This window comes from Rana temporaria, chromosome 1 (genome assembly GCF_905171775.1).
Source record: "Rana temporaria chromosome 1, aRanTem1.1, whole genome shotgun sequence".
Taxonomy (NCBI): domain Eukaryota; kingdom Metazoa; phylum Chordata; class Amphibia; order Anura; family Ranidae; genus Rana; species Rana temporaria.
In genome coordinates, this window is record NC_053489.1 from 191,791,422 (window position 1) to 191,818,490 (window position 27,069).

Here is a 27,069-nt window from a genome sequence, read left to right on the forward strand (position 1 = left end):
ACGCCGACGCAACATACAGGAGCAAGTGCAGTATTTGCAAAGCACTTGCTCCGTAAGTTGCGGCGGTGTAGCGTAAATGGGGCCGGCGTAAGCCCGCGTAATTCAAATGTGGAAGGGGGGGCGTGTTTTATGCTAATGTATTATGACCTGACGTGATTGACGTGTTTTATGAACGGTGCATGCACCGTCCGTGTACATTTCCCAGTGTGCATTGCTCTCAAGTACGCCGCAATGACGTATTGGTTTTGACGTGAACGTACATTACGTCCAGCCCAATTCGCGAACGACTTACGCAAACAACGTAAAAAATTAAAATTTCGAAGCGGGAACGACGTCCATACTTAACATTGGCTGCGCCTCCTAATAGCAGGAGCAACGTTACGCCGAAAAATCCTTACGCAAACAATGTAAAAAACTACCGCTGGGCGCACGTACGTTCGTGAATCGACGTAACTAGGTAATTTGCATATTCTATGCCGAATACAACGGAAGCGCCCCTAGCGGTCAACGTAATATTGCACACAATTATACGCCGCCGCATTCAAGTTAGGTCGGCGGAGGAAGCCTATTTTTTTAGCGTATCTGCCTTTGAGAATCGGCATAATGATACGCCGGCGCAGATTTCAAATGATGGCGGCATATCTGGAGATACACCACCGTAAAAGCTACCTGAATCTGACCAATTATTTTTTATCAAGGTGTTATGGGTAAAGTTCTGCTTTAAGCTTTGAAAATGAAAGATTGAAGCTGATCAGTTGCTGCTCCTAGCTTTGGTTGTTCTAGTTTTAATTCCCATCAGACTTTGTTTAACCCTTTCACGCCGAGCGTACGCATATATGCGTCCTCGGCTTTCAGGGGTTGTACCGGGATGATGCCTGCAGCCGCAGGCATCATCCCGGTACCGTTGTTTAGAGCGGGCGATCGGCTTTCCAAACATAACAACCGATGCGGCTAAAAGCCGCTCGGTTGTTATGCCGGAGGAGCGGGAGGGGACATCCCCCCCTCCCGCCGCCTCTCGCCGCTCTGACCGGGCCTCCCGTCCCACCGGGAGACCCGATCCACGATCCGGCGCCTCCAGCGTCTCGGCGCGCTCTGAAACAAAGCCGTAAACGGCTTTGATTCAGTGTGCGCATTGAAACCACGGAAGCGGCGTCATGACGTCACTTCCGGGTTTCTCGGCTGCCAATGGCGCCGGATTTAAAAAAGTACACAGTATTCAGAATCGCCGTTTTCGGCGATCTGAATACTTTGAAGTGCAAAGGAGGGCTCGGGGGTCTTTTAGACCCCGATCCCTCCATAAAGAGGACCTGTCACGACCTATTGCTGTCACAAGGGATGTTTACATTCCTTGTGACAGCAATAAAAGTGATCAAAATGTAAAAAAAAAAAAAAAAAAATGTAATATTAGAAAAAATAAATAAATAAATAAGAAAACAAAAAAAAAAATTTTTTAACGCGCCCCCCTCCCCGCGAGCTTGCGCAGCAAAGAAAGCGCATACGGAAGTCGCGCCCGCATATGAAAACGGTGTTCAAATAACACATGTGAGGTATCGCCGCGATCGTAAGAGCGAGAGCAATAATTATAGCACTAGGCCTACTCTGTAACTCTAACCTGGTAACCGTAAAAAAAGTTTAAAGCGTCGCCTATGGAGATTTTTAGTTACCGTAGTTTGTCGCCATTCCACGAGTGCGTGCAATTATAAAGCATGTCATGCTTGGTATCTATTTACTCGGCATAACATCATCTTTCACATTATGCAAAAAAATTGGGCTAATTTTACTTTTTCATTTTTTTAAAATTCATGAAAGTAAATTTTTCCCAAAAAGTTGTGTTTAAAACACCGCCGCACAAATACCGTATGACATAAAATATTGCAACAATCGCCATTTTATTCTCTAGATTCTCTGCTAAAAATATATATATAATGTTTGGGGGTTCTAAGTAATTTTCTAGCCAAAAATATGGATTTTAACTTGTAAACACCAAATGTCATACATAGGCATAGGCATGAAAGGGTTAACCACAGCTTTTTAGGCTTTGCCCAGTATTCATCATAACACAGCCACGCCCACTATTTGCCTCACTTTCTTATTTCAAAAATACTTTTACCTGGTACCTGCTGCATTAAAGTAGAACTAAAGGCAAAACTTATTTTTTTGCTAGGGTAAAGGAGGATTATAATACCTGTAAGGATTATTTTTTGTCATCCGTGTCCCATTAAAGAGATTTCCACTCACTTCCTGCCCCATTATCAAAATAGGAAGTGAGGGAAAATGAATTCAAAGTGAAACAATCTCTGGTTGACACCAGGTTCATCAAAACTAGTGTCCCCACTGTGAACAATGCAAAACAGGGCAAAAACAAAGGGTGAATCTCTCTAACAGGGTCACAGACCGCAATAAAATCCTAAAATGTGCTTTATTCCCTCTCCACTCTATCCAAAACTGAAACCGTTTTTTCCTTTAGTTATATTTGAAAAAAATGTGTATGGTTCAAGTAAAGAATTTGTTCAGGAAGGCTATCGCTGGTATATTTTTTCAAATCTCTGAAACTGTCTTATAACTTCAGAGAGCTGACCCCTCTCCACAAAAATTTTAAACAAATGTCAATTTCCCCAGTTGAAATGCAAGCCTTGCTCAGATATTCTTTTTTTTCTTTTTGCAGATCCAAACATTTTGTGTGAGTATTAGTGAAAACAAACTCTGCAGTTTTACTTGCTAGATATAGGACTTTAGGAATTCAAAGTGCCATGACAAAGAGACATCTTCACAGCTAATTGAACACAAGCACAAGAATCTTGAATCATTTCTCTAGTTCTTTATTGCCCAACTTGGCAGTGCCATCTGCCACCTCTTTCCTCACACTTTTAATAGTCTTGTAAAATGAAAACCCTTAGACTTTGTAGCAGCGGCAGAGACATTCTGTTACCTACATTGCTCTTAAGAGGCTACATGAAGGTTTATTACTTAAATCCCAAGCCAGCATGAAGAAATACATTATGGGCTAATGCAATCATTAACACAATCTAGACATTATAAGTAAGCTCCTTCTCCACTCAAGACAAAAGGTTATCAATGTCTTACATTTGCAATGTAAAATGACATCAAACCATTGAAAAGATATCTTTATTATAAATATGTATTACATTCGAATATCAATATATTGAAGTGTAACTCTCTCTGAACTTGATTTTAAGTTTTATAATAATAGGGTAGAGTTTAAACGTGTGTTATGTCTTTATTGTTAACATTTCTTATCTATGTGACACCAAGGACATTGCTAAACTTCCTGTTTTGAGTTTATTCCTCAGATAGTACTTTTAGGAACTTACTAGAATTTACCAGTTGGGAGTGACAACATTGTGTGCTTTTTACTGCCTTTTTCCAGGTATACTGTATGTAATGCCTGCACTCTAGAGATAGGAAATAGGAAGCCTAATTCACAGAATGGTATTGTGTATCATCTAGACTATCAGGCTAAATTTATCAAAAAGGGGCAGGGACGAATTAAAAAAAACTGATCCTTAGCTGTTAAGTTTAAAAAAGTTTCAATGAAGTTTCACTATGGCATTATGGGAATGAAGACATTTTAGGGAACATCTAGCTTTAGAATTCAGAGGCTTTATTTACAGAATCCACCTGTTTTATGAGAACTTCAAGGATTTATATTTGTCCACTTTTCCTCAATTTTGCCATGAGAAACACCAAGCGCTAGTCTCTGGGAACAATATTACCTTGATAAGGCTGCATTGGGCCATAATATGTAATATGCATGATTATCAGGGTTCATAATGTTCTGACTAATAATATAGGTTAATCTGAATCGGTGGAGTTGTATTTCTTTTTTGTTTTATACCTGTAATCACCATTTAAGACCAGATTAAACTTTGCAATGTTTACATTGTGCTAGTCTGCATCTGCACAGTCTCAAACAATGATTTCTGTACAGTATATCTAGTCATCGGAGAAGCAGGTAGCCCTTGCATAAGTGATTACATGAGTACTGCATATAAATGATAAGTTATGGCTCCTGGCACAGAAGACATTAAATCAAAAAAGTATGTAGAGCTCCCTCCCCTTTCCTTGCAGATACTGAAACACAGAACAATGTTTTTAGTGGTCTTGGCTCACTATCACTGTTTTCAAAGCACAGACAAACTGAAGGCAGATGTAAGAAAATAACATATTTTTAAAGATGCTTTGTATCTTAAGATATATTGACCATCCAATGTTTTTTTTTAGATTTAATGCAAAATAGAATCATTATCCTAGCTATCTTCATAAAAAATAAAGACCTAAAAAGGCTAGGAGTAATTTTACATAACTATTTCAAGAAGATGTTAAAAACGAATGTTGGCTCCATTAAAGTTTTGTTAATATCATTAAAAAAGCTTGACTTAATATTACAGCATTGTGATATTTCTGGCTTGTTAGATCTGTCAAAGATTCAGTTGGCAAGACATTTTCATGAGAACTCCCAATTCTAATGCTGTTGGCATTACATGGTATTACACTTCTTACACTTATGTATAATACCAAAAATGTCAATTCACTCAAGGAAAGTAGCACCATCAAGTCTTTTTGAGAGGAACCTGAGAAACAAATACTGTTGGGAATGCTTGCTATTAAAATTTCCAAGATTTCAAATGTTCTGGCAGGGGGGTGTGGCTTGCCGACACCACAGATGGCTGCATAATCCCCTAGCGCCGCTCTTCACCCGGCTACAGGCAACTACACAGACCAGCAAATGTGGTCTAACACACCCAAAAATCCCCTTTAAGGCCCGGACACCTGGCGGGCAAAATGTCAAAGTGGAGGAAGCAGCTAAAACTTTCCCAAAGCTTACAAACTTCTTCCCTCCAGCGAGCAGCAGCCAAGATGGCACCAGCAGCTCAAACAGACAAGCTGCCTGACTCTCTCCCCATGAAGGTCAGTCTGGCTCACAGCAGAATGACTTCTCCCTGCAATCAGCAGAAAACCGTGAGTACACAACTCCCTGCTCACCTTCCACTGCTTCCCCAGTAAAATCAAAGCCAAGAAGGCTAATGTAGTGCAACAATAAGACCAACGTCTCCACCACGTTGAAACCAAAGTCTCTGATCTTCTCACCGCCCACAATGAAATAGTGGACACATGCACAGAACATGAGGATGAACTAAAGTTAATTAACCTCAAATTGGCAGATCTCGAGGACCAGTCTGGTCAGAATAATATAATATTTTGCAACATACCAGTCAGTACGTCATCCCGAATTGGTGCGATTTCTACAATCCATGATGCACACACTAGTACCTGACCTGACAGACAGAGACCTGGAAATTGATAGAGTGCACAGGCTCCCGAGACCTCCTCACCTTCCGATGGAGAAACCTTGTGATGTGCTAGCATGCATCCACTTGTATAATGCACAAGAGAAAGTGATGCTAGCTGCAAAATGCACCAAAAATCTGCCAGAACCCTTTAATGCGATTACCCTGTACACAGACTTATCTAAGGTAACCATGGAGAACCGCAGACAACTATCCACTATCACAATATAATAACAACAACAACTATAACAAAGGCACTACAAAACCATCATGTACCCTACAAATGGGGATTTCCCACTTAGCTGATGATCACCCACCAAGGCAATACCCATGCTGTGTGCACACTCTATGCTGGCCTTCAGTTACTAAGATCCTGGAGAATAATCCCTGAAGAGAGTTCGAGGCCACCCTCTCCGCCTTCTCACTAAATGGAAGCTGAATGGTCCCTCCAGGATGCCTGACATACCTCATCCGCACTTGTTGCCTCACCTTGTTAACTTATGTTCTTCATAGCCTAACCCTTCTCCACGGGCCCCAGTTTTTGGAAGCCGTTGGAGAAAAAACCCCATTGGATTTTTACAAGCAGTCACTCTGCACATTAAACCTGTACTGTTACCGGGTTCCTCCTTTTTATTCTCTCTTCCTACACCTTACCAGCTTAGACCTCTCAGGCTCAATGCTCCACACCATAAAACTACTGCACCAACTTGAAAATATCACCCTAGACCGTACTCCATAGTGAGCAGCCGCTCTCAAAAAACATTCTCCCTGAAACTTATAACACCATCATAATCCCTAAATAACTCCACCACTCCACTATGTCATTAAAAATAGTGTCACTGAATGTGAAGGGCTTGAACAGCCCCCAGAAAATAGCCAACCTCCAAAAGTAACTTTCTAAACAAAGCTCTGACATTGTATTTATAAAGGAGACACACTTCGCTATGGCAAAAACCCCCGGAATTCATGCTCAAGGACTACAAAACTGTATTTCTTGCCTCAGGACAAAAGAAAAAGAATGGGGTACTGACTGTAATCCCAGATACCCTGCAATTTCAACACCACCTGACCTACTATATGCTGACCCATTAGGCCGATACCTCATACTCACCTGTTCCATTGCTCAAATCACCTTCATTCTGGTCAATATATATGGCCCAAATTCCAGGTTACTTCCATTCTACATCGACTCCTAAAAAAATTGACAACCTGAAACAAGGCAACCTAATTATTGGTGGCGGTCTGAATATATCGTTGGCGACCTGTCATGGACACTTCCTCAAAACAACCGCCCAGCCATAAAATATTCTGCTAGATAATGTTTTGATTTCACATGTTCCTTTACACCCAAGAGCAGTTCAAACAGGTTTGTCCTGAACTTTTTTTTAGCAAGGCAGCAAACACAACTTCATTCCAGGAGGCCTTTATAAAGCAAACAAAACATGCTTGTCTGAGTCAATAAGTTAACTTAGGTCAGTTCCTGGCCAACAGGCTTCCCTGCAAACAGGTTCCTCATTACAAACAGGCAGCACTTGTACCTTTTAGTGTTCTATCAGCAGTGAACCCCTTTCACCTAGCAGCCAGCTTCCACAGGAGACAGAGAAAGCTATGCGCACCAGTCAGCTTGCATATACAGTATAGCAGTGTATAGCTGAGACTAATAACAATATCTGGAAATACAGATACTGTGTTGACCTAGCACTAGAGGTTTTATTACACCCACAATTCTTCAAGGTCTCCTGTCTTCAAGATCTGGAACAGAACTTATTAAGATTCCAAAATTAGTGTTCTCCATATTAGCCATAAACCCATAAACCCTGGAGCATCTCATCATGTGTAGGTAAGAAACTTATGTGACGCATATACATTGATCAAAATCCTGCCAGCTTGTGTTTCACAATACACAGTATATATTCTGTGAAAGTGCAAGGCCCTGCCACTGTAAAAAGTATTATATAAATGACACAGGGTTCACATATATGCAGAGTTCTGGTCTCTGGAGTATCGATTGTGAATGAAGATTTTTTTTTTACAACTTTCTCCAGATTTTGTTATTTCCAGAGTGACCTCTGTAGTTGGAGATTTCAAAGTGCCTTGGGAGGGAAGATTTGGGCATAGCTCATGGCTCCGTTTTGGAGAGATATCTATATATATATATATATATATATATATATATAGCTCTATATATATATATATATATATATATATATATATATATATATATATATATATATATATATATTGTGAAAGGAAGTCAGATAAATCTGTGGGTGTTGTCACAGACGGAACATACATTTCTGCCTTGTTTAGACGATACACAGATGGTTATTGGGCGTCGGCTACAAATGTGGCCAGGAAGGCTAAGGGCCGTTGGAAGACTCCAGCAGTTCAGAGTGAGGCAATTAAAGGCCTCTATAAAGTAGCCCAGAGGATTACCACTAATTGGCTGCATCACTCCAAAGGCTGTGTGGGTAGGAGAGCAGTGCCAGAAGGTCTTCAGTAGAGGTGAGAAGACCATTGATTTTTCTGTGTGATAAAAATCAAAAGACTATTGTTTTGTGCTGTATGACCAGCACTGTCTACCCAGCAGTAGGCTGTGTTAGACTTCATAGATAGGTTCCTGTGTGGAAGGTAGACGCCCAAAGTGGCTAGAGTTTATTTTATGTTTTGATTTTGTTTATGCTGTTTGAATGCTTGCAATTGTTTTCCAGCAAGATGGAAAAATAAACCAGAAACTTTGTTTTCAACCATCTTCGACTGCCAGTCTGTATAAATTCAGTGTGTGGTGAACCCATCCAAGGGGTCACACACCCCACTACCGAGCTAACCCCTCACATATGGTGGAGTGCGGCGGGCACTTAAAGTAAACCCAAAATGGAGGAGATACTGAAACAGCTGGTTTTATCAAAGGCAAATCAACAGCAGATGAATGCAAATCAACAGCAGATGAATGCAGATTTTCAACGGAGCCTTGCAGCTCAACAACAGGCTCACCAAGGGAGCATTGCAGCTCAACAACAGGCTCACCAAGAGAGCCTTGCAGCTCAACAACAGGCTCACAGAGAGAGCGTGGCAGGCTGGGAACAGAGACACCAGCAGCAAATGGAGGCCATCGTGACACAGCAACAAAGCCCAGCAGAGAATTTTCTGTTGAAGGAGTTGGGAAAGAGCATAAATGCAGATGAAGCAGCTGCTCTTAGCAAGGCATTCAAAGTTAAGCCATTTGTAGTTCGAGATGCAGCCAAGGAAAATACTTGTTTTTGTGGTGCTGTAGCCAAAAAGCAGGAAACGACAAATGAAGACTTTTTTCAGTGCAAAAGTAGTACAAAATGTTTTGAGAAGAAATACCGCTGTGATGGGGTGCCACAGTGTCCTGATGGATCTTATGAAAAAAACTGCTGGAGACCAACAGATCCCTCTGTTCGGTGTCTTTCAAAGACTTGCTGCGTTCCTCAGAATTGGATCTGTGATGGTAAACCAGACTTCATTGATGAGCCTGATGAACAAGGCTGTGAATGTAAGGAATGTGGCAGTAACAAGTTCCAGTGTACTAATGGACAGTGTATTCCCTATACTATGCACTGCGATGGAGACAGTGATTGTGGTGACCATTCAGATGAACAAAACTGTACAGTCACTAAACACGTCCGATGTCAAAGTGGGGAATTTAAATGTCCATCTGGTGAATGGACATTTGAAATGGAATAGAAAAGTGATGGTGCAAAAGACTGTAAAGACTGATGAAAAGGACTGTAAATTGGAGAAGATCACTTGTGAAAATGAGCAGTGGGCTTGTGCTAGTGAAGATCAATGTATTCCGACCTTCTGGCGGTGTGATGGTCACACGGACTGCCATGATGGCAGTGATGAAGTTCACTGCAAACTGCAGGTGTGCAAAAGTAACGAGTATCAGTGTAAAAATCTTAATTGTGTTCCAACTAATGCTGTTTGCGATGGACAACCTGACTGTCTGGATGACTCAGATGACGGTGGTGCAACCCCAGTTCAAGATGAGCGTGACTCTGATGATGAGGGAAATAACAGACAACATGGATCAGATGTTGAAAGTCCAGTGCATCGATATGAGAATGACAACAGCGATGATGACATGAAAGGAGGAGGCAGCGGATCTGAGAATGAAGCAAATGATTCAGAAGATGATGAACCTAGGGAGCGAACATCCAGCGATGTAGAAAATGGTAGCAATAATCGTAATGCTAGTGACTCTGAAAATGAAGATGCTCAAAATCACATTGCCAGTGATTCGGGTGATGAGCCAACCAGAAAAAAAGGCACAAATGAAATTAAGTTTGGGGTAGACGAGGAAGGATTTATTTACCTTTCATTTGAAAACCCGGAGCCAGTTGACAATCCATAGTTCCTCTGGTCCAAGGACTACAAGGGAGCTCCAGACTCAGAGAGAACAGACATTTCTACCGATGGAAATAAGTCTAAACTTATTCTAACAAACCCTTCTGAGGAAGATGTAGGCACCTATGCTGTTGAAGTGCCAAATACAGATGGAGTATCTGCTAGTCACATGCTAACAAAGGAAGAACTAGAGGAACTGATGCGCAAAAGCCATGATGTACGACATCCACTGATACAGAAAATCTCAGGCTGGAATGTGGAAGTACTGGAGAATGGGGACGTGCGCCTCTTGTTACAAGTAGAAAAACTGTCCTCTGATGCAGATTTGGAGATGATTCTTAATGACAAAGTCATCCAAAATACACCAAAACGAAAAATAATATTTGACAAGGAAAATGGACTTATTGAAATAATTAAGGAAGACTTTGGTGAAGAAGATAAAGGAACCTATACTGCAAAAGTAGTAGATGGAAAAACATCAAACCAGCTCATTGTTACCCTTACTGGGGAAGATTTTGATAAAGTTTATGATGAGTCCCAAAAGAAGGTCACAGAAAACTGCCACGTTATTATGATATGCAAAGTTAAAAATACCAAAACAGAGACCACGCTCAAGTGGTCTGTGGACAAGAAACCACTATCTAACGGACAATTTGATAATCAAACTGGGTCAAGGACACTTGGAATGAAAAAGTTTACAAATGAAGATAAAGGACTTTACAAAGCTGTGGTAAAAGATAGCAGGGGAGACGACACGACTGAAATGGATCTTAACAAAGAAGGTATTGAAGATATAATGCAGGAAATTTGTAGAATAAGTGCAATGTCTGCCTCCCCACTGAAAGGTAAAGGCACAGCTGACGGAATTAAGATTTACAGCGATGTGAAATATTTCATGGAGAGCATGAATCCTGTGTGGCACCACAAAGATAAGAAAGTGGAGTTTACTAGAGAGGTGGAAGAAGAAGAAGAAGAAGACAATGAAGATGATAAACATGATATCAGTGATACCTTTTCAGAGCCAGGTTATAAAAATGATTCTGTTGAAGATTTGAAAGGAATAACTGCCGTGTCATCGAGGAAAAGAGGAAAGTGAAGGTATTTCTGGGAATATAGCGAGCAATTAATGCCTTCTCAACAGGAAGGGATGCTGAGACCGTCTGAATGGGACAGAGACACGCTTCCCAGTAATATGTACTAGAAGAATGGTCTGCATCACGGCAAGGACACTGTGAAGAAATCTCGCAGGACAGATATGGAAGACCTGTCTCCAAATCCAAGAAAACTTCTGCAGATTGGTGGTGAACTGCGTAAACTGAATAAAGTAATCAGTGACCTAACACCCGTATCGGAGCTTCCTTGTCACTGCCAGGCCGCAATCTTGTAAGGAGAAAAACAAGCTGGCTTCCAGAGCTTGCCGTCAAAAAAAGAAAGCCCAGTATGAAGCCAATAAAGGGAAGCTGTGGGGCCTGAATACTGAATATGATAATTTGCTGTTTGTGATCAATTTAATAAAACAAGAGATAATGACACGAATACAAATCCCCTGGGTGAAATGGGCTTTGGATTCTCTCCGGTACTACCTCGTGGGTAGACAGTTTGAACTGGTGACGGATCATGCCCCATTGAAGTGGAGGGCACCGACCAAAGATTTAAAGGCACGGATTGAAGATTTAAATGAACTACAACTAAAGCTTAAAGAGGCCCTAAAAACTAGCAAGGCTAGAGAGAATAACCTCACAGAAGACCTTGAAAACCTAAACCAAGAATTGCGAACAAAGCAGAGAACCCTTAATAAGCAACAGAAGGAAAAAGATGAAGAAAACAAGGAAAATGAGGAACTGAAAAAAAGGGTGAAATGTTTGATGAGCAGCGTACAGAGCAAGTCCGATCTGGACAGTAAACAGAGCATGATAGATAAGCTTCAGAAGAAAATTAAAAAGCTTGAACTGGTAACTCATCACCCCGGTGCTAGAGTTGAATGCTGATGGTTTGTCCCGAGTGTATGCCTGCCTGTCAGCCTGTGTCCCAACCCTGGAGTTGAAACAAGAGGGGGGGTATGTGACAGGAAGTCAGGTAAATCTGTGGGTGTTGTCACAGACGGAACATACATTTCTGCCTTGTTTAGACGATACACAGCGGGTTATTGGGCGTCGGCTACAAATGTGGCCAGGAAGGCTAAGGGCCGTTGGAAGACTCCAGCTGTTCAGAGTGAGGCAATTAAAGGCCTGTATAAAGTAGCCCAGAGGATTACCACTAATTGGCTGCATCACTCCTAAGGCTGTGTGGGTAGGAGAGCAGTGCCAGAAGGTCTTCGGTGGAGGTGAGATGACCATTGATTTTTCTGTGTGATAAAAATCAAAAGACTATTGTTTTGTGCTGTATGACCAGCACTGTCTACCCAGCAGTAGGCTGTGTTAGACTTCATAGATAGGTTCCTGTGTGGAAGGTAAACGCCCAAAGTGGCTAGAGTTTATTTTATGTTTTGATTTTGTTTATGCTGTTTGAATGCTTGCAATTGTTTTCCAGCAAGATGGAAAAATAAACCAGAAACTTTGTTTTCAACCGTCTTCGACTGCCAGTCTGTATAAATTCAGTGTGTGGTAAACCCATCCAAGGGGTCACACACCCCGCTACCGAGCTAACCCCTCACAATATATACATATATATATATATATATATATATATATATATAGATAGATAGATAGATAGAGATACATATATATATATATAAATCCCTAACAGTGTCACCAGCAAAGCACCCCCACACCATCACACCTCCTCCTCCATGCTTCACGGTGGGAACCAGGCATGTAGAGTCCATCCGTTCACCTTTTCTGCATCGCACAAAGACACAGGGGTTGGAACCAAAGATCTCAAGTTTTATATATATATATATATATATATATATATAGATAGATAGAGATACATATATATACATATACATATATATATATATATATATATATATATATATATATATATATATATATATATATATATATATATATATATATATATATATATATATATATATATATATATATATAGAGATAGATCTATATATATATATATATATATATATATATATATATATATATACACACAATACAGACCAAACGTTTGAACACACCTTCTCATTCAAAGAGTTTTCTTTATTTTCATGACTATGAAAATTGTAGATTCACACTGAAGGCATCAAAACTATGAATTAACACATGTGGAATTATACATAACAAAAAAGTGTGAAACAACTGAAAATATATTTCATATTCTAGGTTCTTTAAAGTAGCCACCTTTTGCAGCAGACACATCTCTAGAACTTGTAAGAGGAGACTGTGTGAATCAGGCCTTCATGGTGGAATATCTGCTAGGAAACCACTGCTAAAGAAAGGCAACAAGCAGAAGAGACTTGTTTGGGCTAAAGAACACAAGGAATGGACATTAGACCAGTGGAAATCTGTGAGTCCAAACTTGAGATCTTTGGTTCCAACCCCTGTGTCTTTGTGCGATGCAGAAAAGGTGAACGGATGGACTCTACATGCCTGGTTCCCACCGTGAAGCATGGAGGAGGAGGTGTGATGGTGTGGGGGTGCTTTGCTGGTGACACTGTTAGGGATTTATTCAAAATTGAAGGCATACTGAACCAGCATGGCTACCACAGCATCTTGCAGCGGCATGCTATTCCATCCGGTTTGCGTTTAGTTGGACCATCATTTATTTTTGAACAGGACAATATCCCCAAACACACCTCCAGGCTGTGTAAGGGCTATTTGACCAAGAAGGAGAGTGATGGGGTGCTGCGCCAGGTGACTACCTCTTGAAGCTCATCAAGAGAATGCCAAGAGTGTGCCAAGCAGTAATCAAAGCAAATGGTGGCTACTTTGAAGAACCTAGAATATGAAATATATTTTCAGTTGTTTCACACTTTTTTGTTATGTATAATTCCACATGTGTTAATTCATAGTTTTGATGCCTTCAGTGTGAATTTACAATTTTCATAGTCATTAAAATAAAGAAAACTCTTTGAATGAGAAGGTGTGTCCAAACTTTTGGTCTGTACTGTATATATGTAGCATTGTGCTATGTTGGGAGGTCCATCCTGGGTGTCAGATAGTCTAGGTATGCCACTGATTGTTATAATATGCCTGTAGGGTTAATGCTCTTTTTCTGCTGTTTTTCCTCCAGTAGTCTACACCTACAGTAGGTGTTTGTGATATTGTGCTTTCAGCACGACAGCGTCGCGCTGATACTCGGCGACAGGGTGCCGAGATCTCGCCGACATCTCACACTCACTGGAATAGTGACAGCACATCCCAGCAAGCGCGTCATAGAAGCGACGGGAGATCCGACTTGGATTCCCGCCAATTCTACACGTGTGCAGCGTTTGTTATGAATCCTGAGGGGGAAGTCCCCGCCGGATTTTAAATAAAAATCCGGCATGGGTCCCCCCCTCAGGAGCATACCGGGCCCTTAGGTCTGTTATGGGTTGTAAGGAGAGCCCCCTCTACGCCGAAAAAAACGGCGTAGGGGTCCCCCTACAATCCATACCAGACCCGTATCCAAAGCACGCTACCCGGCCAGCCAGGAAGGGAGTTGGGACGAGCGAGCGCCCCCCCCCTCCTGAGCCGTACCAGGCTGCATGCCCTCAACATGGGGGGGTTGGGTGCTCTGGGGCAGGGGGGCGCACTGCGGCCCCCCCACCTCAGAGCACCCTGTCCCCATGTTGATGAGGACAGGGCCCCTTCCCGACAACCCTGGCCGTTGGTTGTCGGGGTATGCGGGCGGGAGGCTTATCGGAATCTGGGAGCCCCCTTTAATAAGGGGGCCCCCAGATACCGGCCCCCCCACCCTAAGTGAATGAGTATGGGGTACATCGTACCCCTACCCATTCACCTGCAAGAAAAGTGGTAAAAACACAAATAAACCACACAGTGTATTAAAATATTTTATTTTTCTGCTCCGGAGGCCGCCCCCTGTCTTCTTTATTAGCTCTTTTACCAGGGGGGGCTTCTTCTTTGACGTCTTCGGGTGGGTGGGTGGTGGCCGCCGTCTGGTTCTCTTCCACCGCCGGGGGGGGGTGGCTTTTAAAAAAGCCCCGACGCCCCCGGCGGGTTTCCTCCGGCGTCTTCGGCGGGGCTCTTCTTCTTCCGCTATCCCGACGGGTCTTCTCAACTCTCCGGGGTTCTCCTTCTGTCTTCGCCGCTCTCCGTTGTTGACTCGGCGCACCCCGGTTCTTCGTCTCGCTGTCCGGTGTCTTCTTCCGTGCTGTACGTCTTCTCCTTCCGTGCTGTGATGAGTTCTTCTTCCGTGCTGTGACGTCATGTTCTTCACTTCTCTCCTTCTCCCGATGTTGACACGCCGGTCCTCCTCGCTGAAATGACGGATGCGCGCCTTGCATCGGACCTATATAGGCCCCACAGTCCCATCATGCTCTGTACCTACCCATGTGATACCTACCACGTGGGTAGGTATCACATGGGTAGGTACAAAGCATGATGGGACTGTGAGGCCTATATAGGTCCGATGCAAGGCGCGCATCCGTCATTTCAGCGAGGAGGACCGGCGTGTCAACATCGGGAGAAAGAGAGAAGTGAAGAACATGACGTCACAGCACGGAAGAAGAACTCATCACAGCACGGAAGGAGAAGACGTACAGCACGGAAGAAGACACCGGACAGCGAGACGAAGAACCGGGGTGCGCCGAGTCAACAACGGAGAGCGGCGAAGACAGAAGGAGAACCCCGGAGAGTTGAGAAGACCCGTCGGGATAGCGGAAGAAGAAGAGCCCCGCCGAAGACGCCGGAGGAAACCCGCCGGGGGGGTGGGGGCTTTTTTAAAAGCCACCCCCCCCGGCGGTGGAAGAGAACCAGACGGCGGCCAAGAAGATGTCAGAGAGGAAGCACCCCCTGGTAAAAGAGCTAATAAAGAAGACAGGGGGCGGCCTCCGGAGCAGAAAAATAAAATATTTTAATACACTGTGTGGTTTATTTGTGTTTTTACCACTTTTCTTGCAGGTGAATGGGTAGGGGTACGATGTACCCCATACTCATTCACTTAGGGTGGGGGGGCCGGTATCTGGGGGCCCCCTTATTAAAGGGGGCTCCCAGATTCCGATAAGCCTCCCGCCCGCATACCCCGACAACCAACGGCCAGGGTTGTCGGGAAGGGGCCCTGTCCTCATCAACATGGGGACAGGGTGCTCTGAGGTGGGGGGGCCGCAGTGCGCCCCCCTGCCCCAGAGCACCCAACCCCCCCATGTTGAGGGCATGCAGCCTGGTACGGCTCAGGAGGGGGGGGGGGGGGGCGCTCGCTCGTCCCCACTCCCTTCCTGGCTGGCCGGGTAGCGTGCTTTGGATACGGGTCTGGTATGGATTGTAGGGGGACCCCCTACGCCGTTTTTTTCGGCGTAGGGGGGCTCTCCTTACAACTCATAACAGACCTAAGGGCCCGGTATCCTCCTGAGGGGGGGACCCATGCCGGATTTTTATTTAAAATCCGGCGGGGACTTCCCCCTCAGGATTCATAACAAACGCCGCACATGTGTAGAATTGGCGGGAATCCAAGTCGGATCTCCCGTCGCTTCTATGACGGCTCTGTCTCCATCGCGGCAAGCCAGCTCGGCGCTGGCTCCCGCGATGGGGCTCGTAGGTGCTCAATCTCGCCGAGAAAGAGAGCGAGATTGACACAAAATCGGGTTCACCTACTGTAATGCACTTTAATTTGTATACATATTGCTTCTCTTGCCTCCTCCTCTTACAGTTTTTCTCAATTGTTTTGGCTCATTTCTTGAAACAGAAATGACATTCTCAAAACAACATGGACAAATCTCCAAACCACTTCGCAATTGTTCACAGCTGAATGGCATTTTTCATTCATTTCATCAAATTGCAAATGTCTCAGTACATGTCTCACTGTCTCAGTACATCTTTCAAATGATTTAGTACAAGTAGCCTACATTTAGCACAATTTCCAATTGAATAGATCTTGTTGATCTAAACTGATTGTCATTTTTTCAGTCCAATGGTCGTTCTCTCCAAAACGTGTCAGCGTCATTTCATTGTTTAAGTCATCACATGCACAATAGGCTGTTCAATTGTCAAAATTATTCAGGAACATAATACCATGAATACCATATATGAATCTCTTAGAACATTTGATAAAATGATTACAGCAATTGACAGTCGGGTGCAACTAGAACTTGACTAACGAAGGAGGAGTTGGAGTTGGTCTCAGATGACCAATCAAACAGTATGTTTAGTTACTGTACCTGACAGGTGCTGTCCATGATTGTGAATGCTGCCAAACATGTATATATAGAGCTTGACCATGCAGGAACAGTACAATTTGTGAACATGGAGTCACCTTGCCAAGTAAATGAACAATGGCAACTGTCTGCTCGAGGAAGAAGAAGAGGAGGAGAAGTAAGGGTGTGTGGTGGTAGAATAGGGGGAAGAGGCCGAGGAGCACGAAGACACCATGCTGTCCCTGATGAAATTCGGGCCACAATTATAGACCATGTCATCAACCATGGCCTCGCAATCAATGATGGAATTATATAATGTATAGGACAGGACACTGTGCATAGAGCAACAAATATGTTTATTCATTTACATATTCATTTAGTGTGTGTGATAGGCCTACAGTATAGCAGTATCTTACCTCAGTGGAATGTTACGTATGATACTAACAATGACAAGAAAAATATTGTAGATGTAGCGCCTGTGTACTTCCAAGTACCGGTGCTATTACTGTAAAAGTTAAGGGATAATCAGAGTGTAGTTGACTCTGATTCTGATTTAAATTTTACAAAGGGTCTCTGTTTCAGCTGGGCTGTGCTGCGGGTCCATTCTGTGGTTGCTGGGGTGTCATACCACCCCGGGGCGACAGTGGAGTCCAGGCTGGGGTGCCTCTTGCCAGCAGCCAATCGGGAGGGAGTTTCTCTCTCGGGGCATGCTGGGGGAGGGTACTTCTGGAGCAGACGTCATTGAGGCGGGGTTATTTTCCTGAGGTGGCACCCACCTTTAGGGTGACCACACATCATGGCCCTCGGGCGAGATGGCCTACCAGACAGGGGTGCGCGTGCCACGCGGTGTTCCTGGTTCCGGGACCATGTTGGCCCGGAACATTTAAAGCTGTGGCGGGGCCCCAGTATTCGACTGGGTCCCCAATTCTGAGAAGAACATGTACCCCAGGTTTGGAACCACTGGAATACTGGCCAGTAGTATATTGAACTTGTGGAACATAGAACATTCCTATGTAGCTGTCTGTAACTCTAGTGTATGACTCTTCTGTATGACTGATTTGATGTTTTCTTTTTTTACTCTAATGTAGAGAATAATGGCACTGGAAGGAAACGAGACTTCTCACATACCTGTGTATGTGGATGAGGCTGGCTTCAACTTGGCCAAGGGCCAAAGACGTGGCTGTAATTTTATTGGCCACCGGGCCATGGTGGATGTCCCAGGCCAGCGAGGGGGCAATATAACTATGTGTGCTGCCATTTCTGAGAATGGTGTGGCCACTCACATCCACAGTCTTGGCCCATACAATACACAGAAGCTCCTCATCTTCTTGGACCACCTTCATTTGGATTTGATCCCTGAAAATGAGAGAGGTCTCATAGGGCCTCACCTACCACAATATATAATTGTATGGGGCAATGTGAATTTTCACCATGGCCCGCTTATCAGGGCCTGGTTCACTGCTCATCCAAGGATGGATATGGTGTTCCTACCACCTTACTCTCCTTACCTCAATCCTATTGAGGTGTTTTTCTCCGCTTGGAGGTGGAGAGTGTATGAGCATCGGGCTCAAGATCAGAGGTCCCTGATCCATACAATGGACGCTGCCTGTGAGGATATTACAGGAGATCAGTGTAGGGGATGGTTGGGACATGCACGCCGTTTCTTCCCTCGTTGCATCGCAAGGGAGAATATACGCTGTGATGTTGACGAAAATCTGTGGCCAGACAGACAGCAGCGTGTGGATGGGCAGGAGGGTGAGGACGGTGGACAGGAGAGGGAGGGTGAGGACAGCGACCAGTGAAGAGATGTTACAGTAGTAAAACTCCAGCTTTATTTACAGCATTGTAGGCTAAATGTAATTTTCCTTGTTTCATGTTTGTGCATTTATATTTCCGTATATATTACGCTGTATACATTTTCTTTTTACTCTGAAGTATGGAAGTTACCGTATTTATCGCGGTATAACGCACTCCCGCGTATACCGCGCACCCCTAAAGTTGCCCCGAATCCTGTGGGAAAAAAGTTTTTTTTTTACTTACAGTTTTGGTGTCTTGCGCGGCGTCCATCGGCGGCCTCGTCGGGTCCGGCGTCCGTCTGCGGCTTCGGGTGTCCTCTTCGTCAAGTCCGGCGTCCTTCTGCGGCTTCGGGTGTCCTCTTCGTCGGGTCCGGCGTCCGTCTGCGGCTTCGGGTGTCCTCTTCGTCGAGTCCGGCGTCCTTCTGCGGCATCCTCGCGTCCTCCCCGCTCGTTTCCCGCGCCGAGTTTGAATACTGCGCCGAAATATACCGAGCGCAGTACACTCGTGTATCGTCGGGCAGGCTCGGCAACTCTCGCGCTGACGTCCTGTACGCTCAGGACGTCAGCGCGAGAGGCGCCGAGACTGCCCGAAGATACACAAGTGTACTGCGCTCGGTATATGCCGGCGCAGTATTCAAACTCGTGGCGGGAAAGCGGGTATCGGCGTATACCGCGCACCCGCAATTTTGCCCTGATTTTGAGGGCAAAATAGTGCGCGGTATACACCGATAAATACGGTACTTTGTGTGTGAATGATAATGGTTACAATACTGTAAAGTATTTTTTCCTTGGCAGTATGAGTGCAATGTGTGATGTGATGTGATGTGATTACACAATGCCAAAGGGATGAAGCATTTTGGGGGCACTGACTATTTGAATGAGAAAGAAATTTAGTTTTGACACATGAGTGAACTGTTTTGGGAAAGATATGAACTTTTGAAGGTGAACCATGGTGTTGTGCCGAACCATCCGGGTTATTTTGGCAAAAGTACCAAGAGAGCTGAGAACGTCCGGTCTGTATCAAGAAATGAGCAAAAGCAATTGAGAAAAATATTTGCCATTTTGAGGGAACTGACTCTTTATATGGGAAATGAATACGGTTTTGAAGCATGAGTGATCAGTTTTGGGAGAGATATGAGCTTTTGCACGTGAGTTATAGTGTTGTGCTAAACTGTAAGACTGTTTTGCCAAATGATCTTAGAGTTTTGAGAATGTAATTTCTGTTTCAAGAAATGAGCCAAAACAATAGAAAAAAACTGTAATAACACTTATCATCTGCAAAGCAAGCTTCTAGATACCTAATAGATAATAAAATATTGGTTTATAAATAGAGTATTAATTGTTCTTCGCCAATAAATGAATGTTATTATCGCTAGATGAAGTCATAATACTGGCAACTTTACCAACAATTTTAGTAGTCTGATTCATTTTGTTAATTAGACTTTAGCATTCTGTAAGTCCTCCTCCACATGCTTTATAACTAATTAGTCAAAGCAAGTTATTGCATGCTGCATACTACAGTATACAAATGTGAAAATTTACTTTTACTCACAATAACGACACATATAAACAGAAAATTTCACTATGATATAAGTGGATATTGCATTTTGTGACACAGACCCTTTAATTAGCAGAGAAGCTTGCAACTTTTGAGAAGGCACTAAAGTGCCTTTACAAACAGAATTACATTTTTTATTGTATCATCTGCTGCTTTAACAGCCCTGCACATTTCATCACAGCCTCACTGCTGCTGTTAGCATTTGGGTATAAAAAGTTATCCTGAGAAAGGGAAACATTTTACTTTTAAAAAGAGCACCTGCTAAAGCACTAGAAAAACCTCAAAATCCTATGTTACCTACCAACCGAATAACACATGAATTAATAAAAGAGACTTTAAAATAAACTGTCAATAATCTGGATCTATGGCTCAACAGAAGGTAACCTTTGCTTATGCATTTTTCATCATCGACTCAGTTTGAATTGCTTACATTTGTGACAAGGTTATTTCAAAATGATAAGTGTGATATATACAGTATATGATTTGCAGAGCCTCTCATTGCATACATTTCTACTCTATTTTTTATTTAGCCAAAATCCATTAAATGGCTCTCTGAGTTCCAGTTTTACAAGATAATACAAATGCAATCTACAAAGCTAATAATACAATCTATAAAGCCACATCTAATGTGAGACTTTGCCTATCATTTAAATTGTGGCCTACCCCATAGACAAGTGAGAGCATAGGATGGACATATCAAGCACATGCCTAAATACAAAATGTAAATGTTTCCCAGCTCTAAACTCTAATGCCCTGTACACACGATCGGTTCATCCAATGAAAACGGTCTGATGGATTTTTTCATCAGATATCCAATGAAGCTGACTTTCATCAGTCGTGCCAACACACCATCAGTTAAAAAACGATCGTGTCAGAACGCGGTGACGTAAAACACAACGACGTGCTGAGAAAAATGAAGTTCAATGCTTCCGAGCATGCGTGGACTTGATTCTGAGCATGCGTTGATTTTTAACCAATGGATTTCCCCACAGACGATCGTTTTTTTCTATCGTTTTTTTAACCATCAGATAATTTTAAAACAGGTTCTACGTTTTTTCACCGATGGGAAAAAAACGATGGGGCCCACACACGATCGGTTTGTCTGATGAAAACGGTTCATCAGACCGTTTATCAGATGAACCGATCGTGTGTACGCGGCCTAACAGTAAACAGAAGAAACCTAATAAATTCTCTTTAATTTTACATTAAAACAGAGGTCTCAGTTTACATTTATCTGAAAACAGGCTAAAGTGCAATATCTAAAGCGCATACTATACAAATATGTTCCTGTTGTTAGGTTACTCATAACTTCTTAGTTTAGTCTTCAGAATGGGGTTTTACTTAGAATAAGCTTGGCTCTGAAGTGCTAGGATCATTAGGTTAATGAAACTGATATGAGTGCTCCAATGCAGCAGATAATTAATTATGATGTATTAGGTTTCAGGCAAGGAACCAAATATTGCTATCTTTAAACAAAAATTGTTCAGTCACTCTTGCGATTTACACACCTCTGCCCCCCAACAACACGGCCAAGAAGTTTACTTAACGTCTTCCGGTCTAAAGTTTTCTACTCTTTTCTATCACCTCCTTGTTATTGGACAGATGACACAGATTTGCTGTCCAGTAGGAATTGCAAGTGGACATGTGAGGAAGCTGCTTTGTGGAACCGGGAAAGACGTGTATTACCTGACTAGCTGTATAGTGTGGAAGATGTGTATAATAATAATAAATCCCTGAACAACCGACATTGACAATTTTAATGACTTTTGATTCAAGTCATTTTCAAGTATAATTTTTATGTGAGTCAGGAAAAGTGGTGCAGATTTTCCTCTTACTATGGGATGCAAATTAAATTACCTTTTTCTCCTTCCAGATAGAAAACAAGCAGTGTTTGAGACACTAGAATGTTCTTTCTTTGTCTGACTGAAGTACCTCTTACATGTCAGATAAATCAAAACAGCAACATATACTTGATTTAAAAGTACCTTGCTTTCAGGGTAGTCAACATTTAGCCTGTTTGAAAAATAAATATAAATGCTGTATCTATGCCATGAAATTAATTAGCATACTAATGTGTTTCCAACCTCATTTTAAAATGCAAATAATGTATGATTGATGTACAGTTAATTTCCTTAAAACACAATTTTGAAGATTTTAATTGTTTTCCTTTTATTTGCTAACATCTTCATCACATTTATTTTTACCCACGCAAGTCTATTCTTGAGAAATAAACAACCGATAAAAAAAACCTACTAAGTTTAAGTTGCGGTGTAAAATCAACAGGAACTTGGTATTACCCAGTTGGAAGACTTACCTTTAGCACATCTTCATCAGATGATCTGCATTCTACCGCATCAGAAATATCAGTCACTGAGCTTCTGCTGTCTACACTTACAGTCTTAACAGGGACTGCTACTGTTTTCCCAGTCAGGATGGCAGTGTTTAGAATCTCTGATTCCTACAATGCAAAATAAATAAATACATATTTATTAACTTCATGTCAAATAAAAACTATTTACTATAAAAAAAATACTTATAGTCATAAACATAATTTTTTTTAATAAGAGTATTGTATATACATTATGAGAATCACAACCACACGCACATTAAAAATGTCAAAAACAAATTCAAACAACACATTTTAAGGGTGAAAATAGCACACTAGAGGTGAGACCCAGACTTTATTTTCATACAAGTCACTTACCTGAAAAGCTTAATAGTCTTAAGTGGAACTCACACTTCGACAAGCAAGTCCCCTCTCCTGTTGCTGCCTGAACAAACTTCAGGTCAGGGCAAGTCATCTGCACCTACAGTGACTGTAGGTTTCGCTAAAAGGCATTAAATTGGATATTCAGAGATTTCACCCAGAAGGCTTTCTTATTGACTGATGTATATACAGATGCAGGTAAACCAAACATGGTTGGTGTGTGCCCTAGTAGAGAGAATCTGTCACCACTTTACTATATGTCCCAAATAATTGTATCATTACAATACTACCATCTTTTCTTAGTGGTCAGTGGAGAGGTTCCCCACTTACATGGATGGAAAGGAAAGAACCATTACATTGGTGGTTGATGTAATGACCCCTTAATATGGTTGTCAGTGCAGTGGCCTTACATTTGTGGCCAGTGCAGTGCACACTTACATTGGTGATCAGCAGAGGTTATGTGATCAGTGGTAAACTGCCCCCTTTCAGCGGTGATCAGCGGAGAAGTACTCCTTACATACTCTTTAACCTTGGTGGTCAATGAGATCTCAGCTAAATAGATCATTGGTGTCAGTGTTTATCTGAGAGAGGAGAGGCTCTGCTGCTCCTGTGATACCAAGTCTATCTCTGCTAAGTGACAATGGCACTGCAACTATGCCAATTTTGCCTGTCAGGAGACCAATCCACCACCTGCACACCAGCCAATAGGGGAGATTTACTTAAACTGGTGCACACAGAACCTGGTGCAGCTGTGCATGGTAGCCAATCAGCTTCTAACTTCAGCTTGTTCAATTAAGCTTTGACAATAAAAACCTGAAAGCTGACTGGTTACTATGTACAGCTGCACCCAGAGGCGGCTCTCTAATTAGGCAAAGAAGGTGGTCGCCTAAGGCCTGGCACTTTCAGGGGCCTCGTGGCCGCCTAATTTGCCTGATGTATGCGATAGAATGGGAGGGAATGTCCCCGGTCAGTGTCCCAAGCTGACAGGGTGAGCGGGTCGGGCTGGTAAAGGATTACCGTCTTTCGTATAGAGAACTGCCTGCTGCAGACGAATTGTAGAGGTGGAGGCGGAGCTGTCGGCCGCAGCTGAACCCGTCAGGTGGTAGGGGCAGACTGGGCCGGGGGGCCTCTTCAAAACTGGCATTATTTTTATTGCATGAATTATTTTTCCCATTATGGGTATGATTGGGGCTTCATGTCTAAGTTTTGCCTAAGGCCTTTTACAAAGCCTAGAGCCGCCTCTGGCTGCACCAGATTCTGTGTTCACCAGCTTTAGTAAATTTCCCCCATTGTGTCCCTTTATTGCCTGCCTCTTGAACAAAGAGCTTCCCCTGCCCTGTCCTTGGTACATTACTGATTTTAACACACTTTAATTGTGAATTATTTCTCTGCTGCTGCTCCTTCATTGTCCAATCCGCAGACTGGGTGTGTTCTTGATTGAGTTGTGCTTCCATAATAGAGTTAGGGGGCCTGGTTGGGCTGTCTAGGGGAAACTGGCACACAGCACCAGCTGCTTAGAGTAACAGTTACGTTTTGCATAAGTAAAATGTTTTTCACATATAACATTCCGTATGTATGCATTGCATTTTATTTTTCACAGTTTTTCGAACATACAACTGAAAGTTTCATAGGACATTTAAACCAAACTAAAAAGAGTCTTATTATAGGCATATATTATTACTTGAGTTAAAAAATTGTTTGATCTATTACATACTACACTATGAAGTTATTTGCGTTTTAGTGCCAGTCTGAGATGAGGTGTATTGAAGGTGATCTAAGACCGCAGCCAAAGTAAGAGAGGAGAGGAGTGGGAGAGGGTGGACAGCCCTGCTTATACTGTTCCAACAAGCCCTGACTGAGAGGGAAATTCTAGTGTCCTGCCAACTGTATTCATCTGAGAAAAGCATAACATGACTCACTTAGTTATAAGGAGTAATGGGAATCTGGTGAGCCTTTCACCTACAGTTGAAAGAAAAATGATGTGAACCCTTTTGGGAATGATATGGATTTCTGCACAAATTGGTCATAAAATGTGATCTGATCTTCATCTAAGTCACAACAATAGACAATCACAGTCTGCTTAAACTAATAACACACAAATAATTAAATGTTACCATGTTTTTATTGAACACAACATGTAAAAATTCACAGTGCACCCCTAGACTAATGACATTTTCAAGAGCTAATTGGAGTGAGGTGTCAGCCAACTAGAGTCCAATAAATGAGATGAGATTATAGGTGTTGGTTACAGCTGCCCTGCTCTATAGAAAACACACACCAGTTCTGGGTTTGCTTTTCACAAGAAGCATTACCTGATGTGAATGATTCCTCGCACAAAAGAGCTCCCAGAAGACCTAAGATTAAGAATTGTTGACTTGCATAAAGCAGGAAAGGGTTATAAAAGTATCTCCAAAAGCCTTGCTGTTCATCAGTCAATAGTAAGACAAATTGTCTATAAATGGAGAAAGTTCAGCACTGCTGCTACTCTCCCTAGGAGTGGCCGTCCTGCAAAGATGACATTAAACAAGAATGGATTTCATGGGAGGATTCCACAGGGGAACCCACTGTTGTCCAAAAAAACATTGCTGCATGTTTACAGTTTGCACAAGAGCACCTGGATTTTCCACAGCAGTACTGGCAAAATATTCTGTGGACAGATGAAACCAAAGTTGAGTTGCTTGGAAGAAACACACAACACTATGTGTGGAGAAAAAGCGGCACAGCACACCAACATCAAAACCTCAAATCAACTGTGAAGTATGGTGGTGGGGGCATCATGGTTTGGGGCTGTTTTGCTGCATCAGGGCCTGGATGGATTTCTATCATCGAAAGAAAAATTAATTCCCAAGTTTATCAAGACATTTTGCAGGAGAACTGAATGCCATCTGTTCACCAGCTGAAGCTCAACAGAAGATGTATGTTGCAACAGGACAACGACCCAAAGCATAGAAGTAAATCAACAACAGAATGGCTTAAACAGAAGAAAATAACCCTTCTGGAGAGTCCTGACCTCAACCCGATTGAGATGCTGTGGCATGACCTCAAGAAAGCGATTCACACCTGACATCCCAAGAATAACTGCTGAACTGAAACAGTTCTGTAAAGAGGAATGGTCAAGAATTACTCCTGACCGTTGTGCATGTCTAATCTACAACTACAGGAACGTTTGGTTGAAGTTATTGCTGCCAAAGGAGGTTCAACCAGTTATTAAATCCACGGGTTCACATTGGGTTCACATCCTTTTTCCAACTGCACTGTGAATGTATACATGGTGTGTTCAATAAAAACATGGTAACATTTAACTATTTGTGTGTTATTAGCTTAAGCAGACTGTGATTGTCTATTGTTGTGACTTAGATGAAGATCAGATCACATTTTATGACCAATTTGAGAAGAAATCCATATAATTCCAAAAGGGTTCACATATGTTTTCTTGCAACTGTATTTATATTACACAGAGCACAAAAGTGGAAATAAAGTTGTGGAGTTTAACCCCCCCCCCCCCCCAAGGGCAACGTGTAAAGGTTCCTTTTCGCCACAGCAGCTGTCACTTTTGAAATCAGCACAGTTGGGTGGGGCTCCACCCATACAGCCACATCATTCAGACACAGACATATGTAAATGAATAAACTACATGTCCCATCTTCCACCATGGCAGAATAACTTGTTGCTCTCAATAGATAACAAGTGCGGTGATCACCATACTTGTAATCCATTGACACATCCTCCTCTTTAACCGAAAGTCTATACCTCTGTATGGACATAGAGCTGGAGGAAGAGTCTACAGGAGCCTGGCATTGCACCCATAATCCACTAACTGAGGGTGCAATGCTTTGCAGACTCCTATGCAAAAAATAAATAAAATAAAAATGATAATTATAATAGATGCACATTTTTTTCTGCAAATATATGTGCTTTTATTATTTTTCTTCAAAACGTGGACTTAGCCTTTAAATAAACATATCTATGGGTTTGTATCATTACAGAAAAAAAAAAACATCTAGTGTTCAAAGCTAACTATATTTGAGGTTTTACTTTATAAAGTACACACAGGAAAAAAAAAACACTTTGGATCTGTTAGA

At 42.5% G+C, this 27,069-nt stretch overlaps 1 protein-coding gene across 1 annotated transcript in view; it reads right to left on the minus strand.

Moving 5' to 3' along the window:
* The window catches only part of TMEM132D (transmembrane protein 132D), a 1,355,124-nt gene that overhangs the window by 266,057 nt on the left and 1,061,998 nt on the right, over nt 1–27,069 (minus strand). The window contains exon 5 of the mRNA XM_040347385.1: nt 22,595–22,738. Coding sequence (XP_040203319.1) covers nt 22,595–22,738 — 144 coding nt within the window. The remainder of the gene's footprint in view (nt 1–22,594; nt 22,739–27,069) is intronic.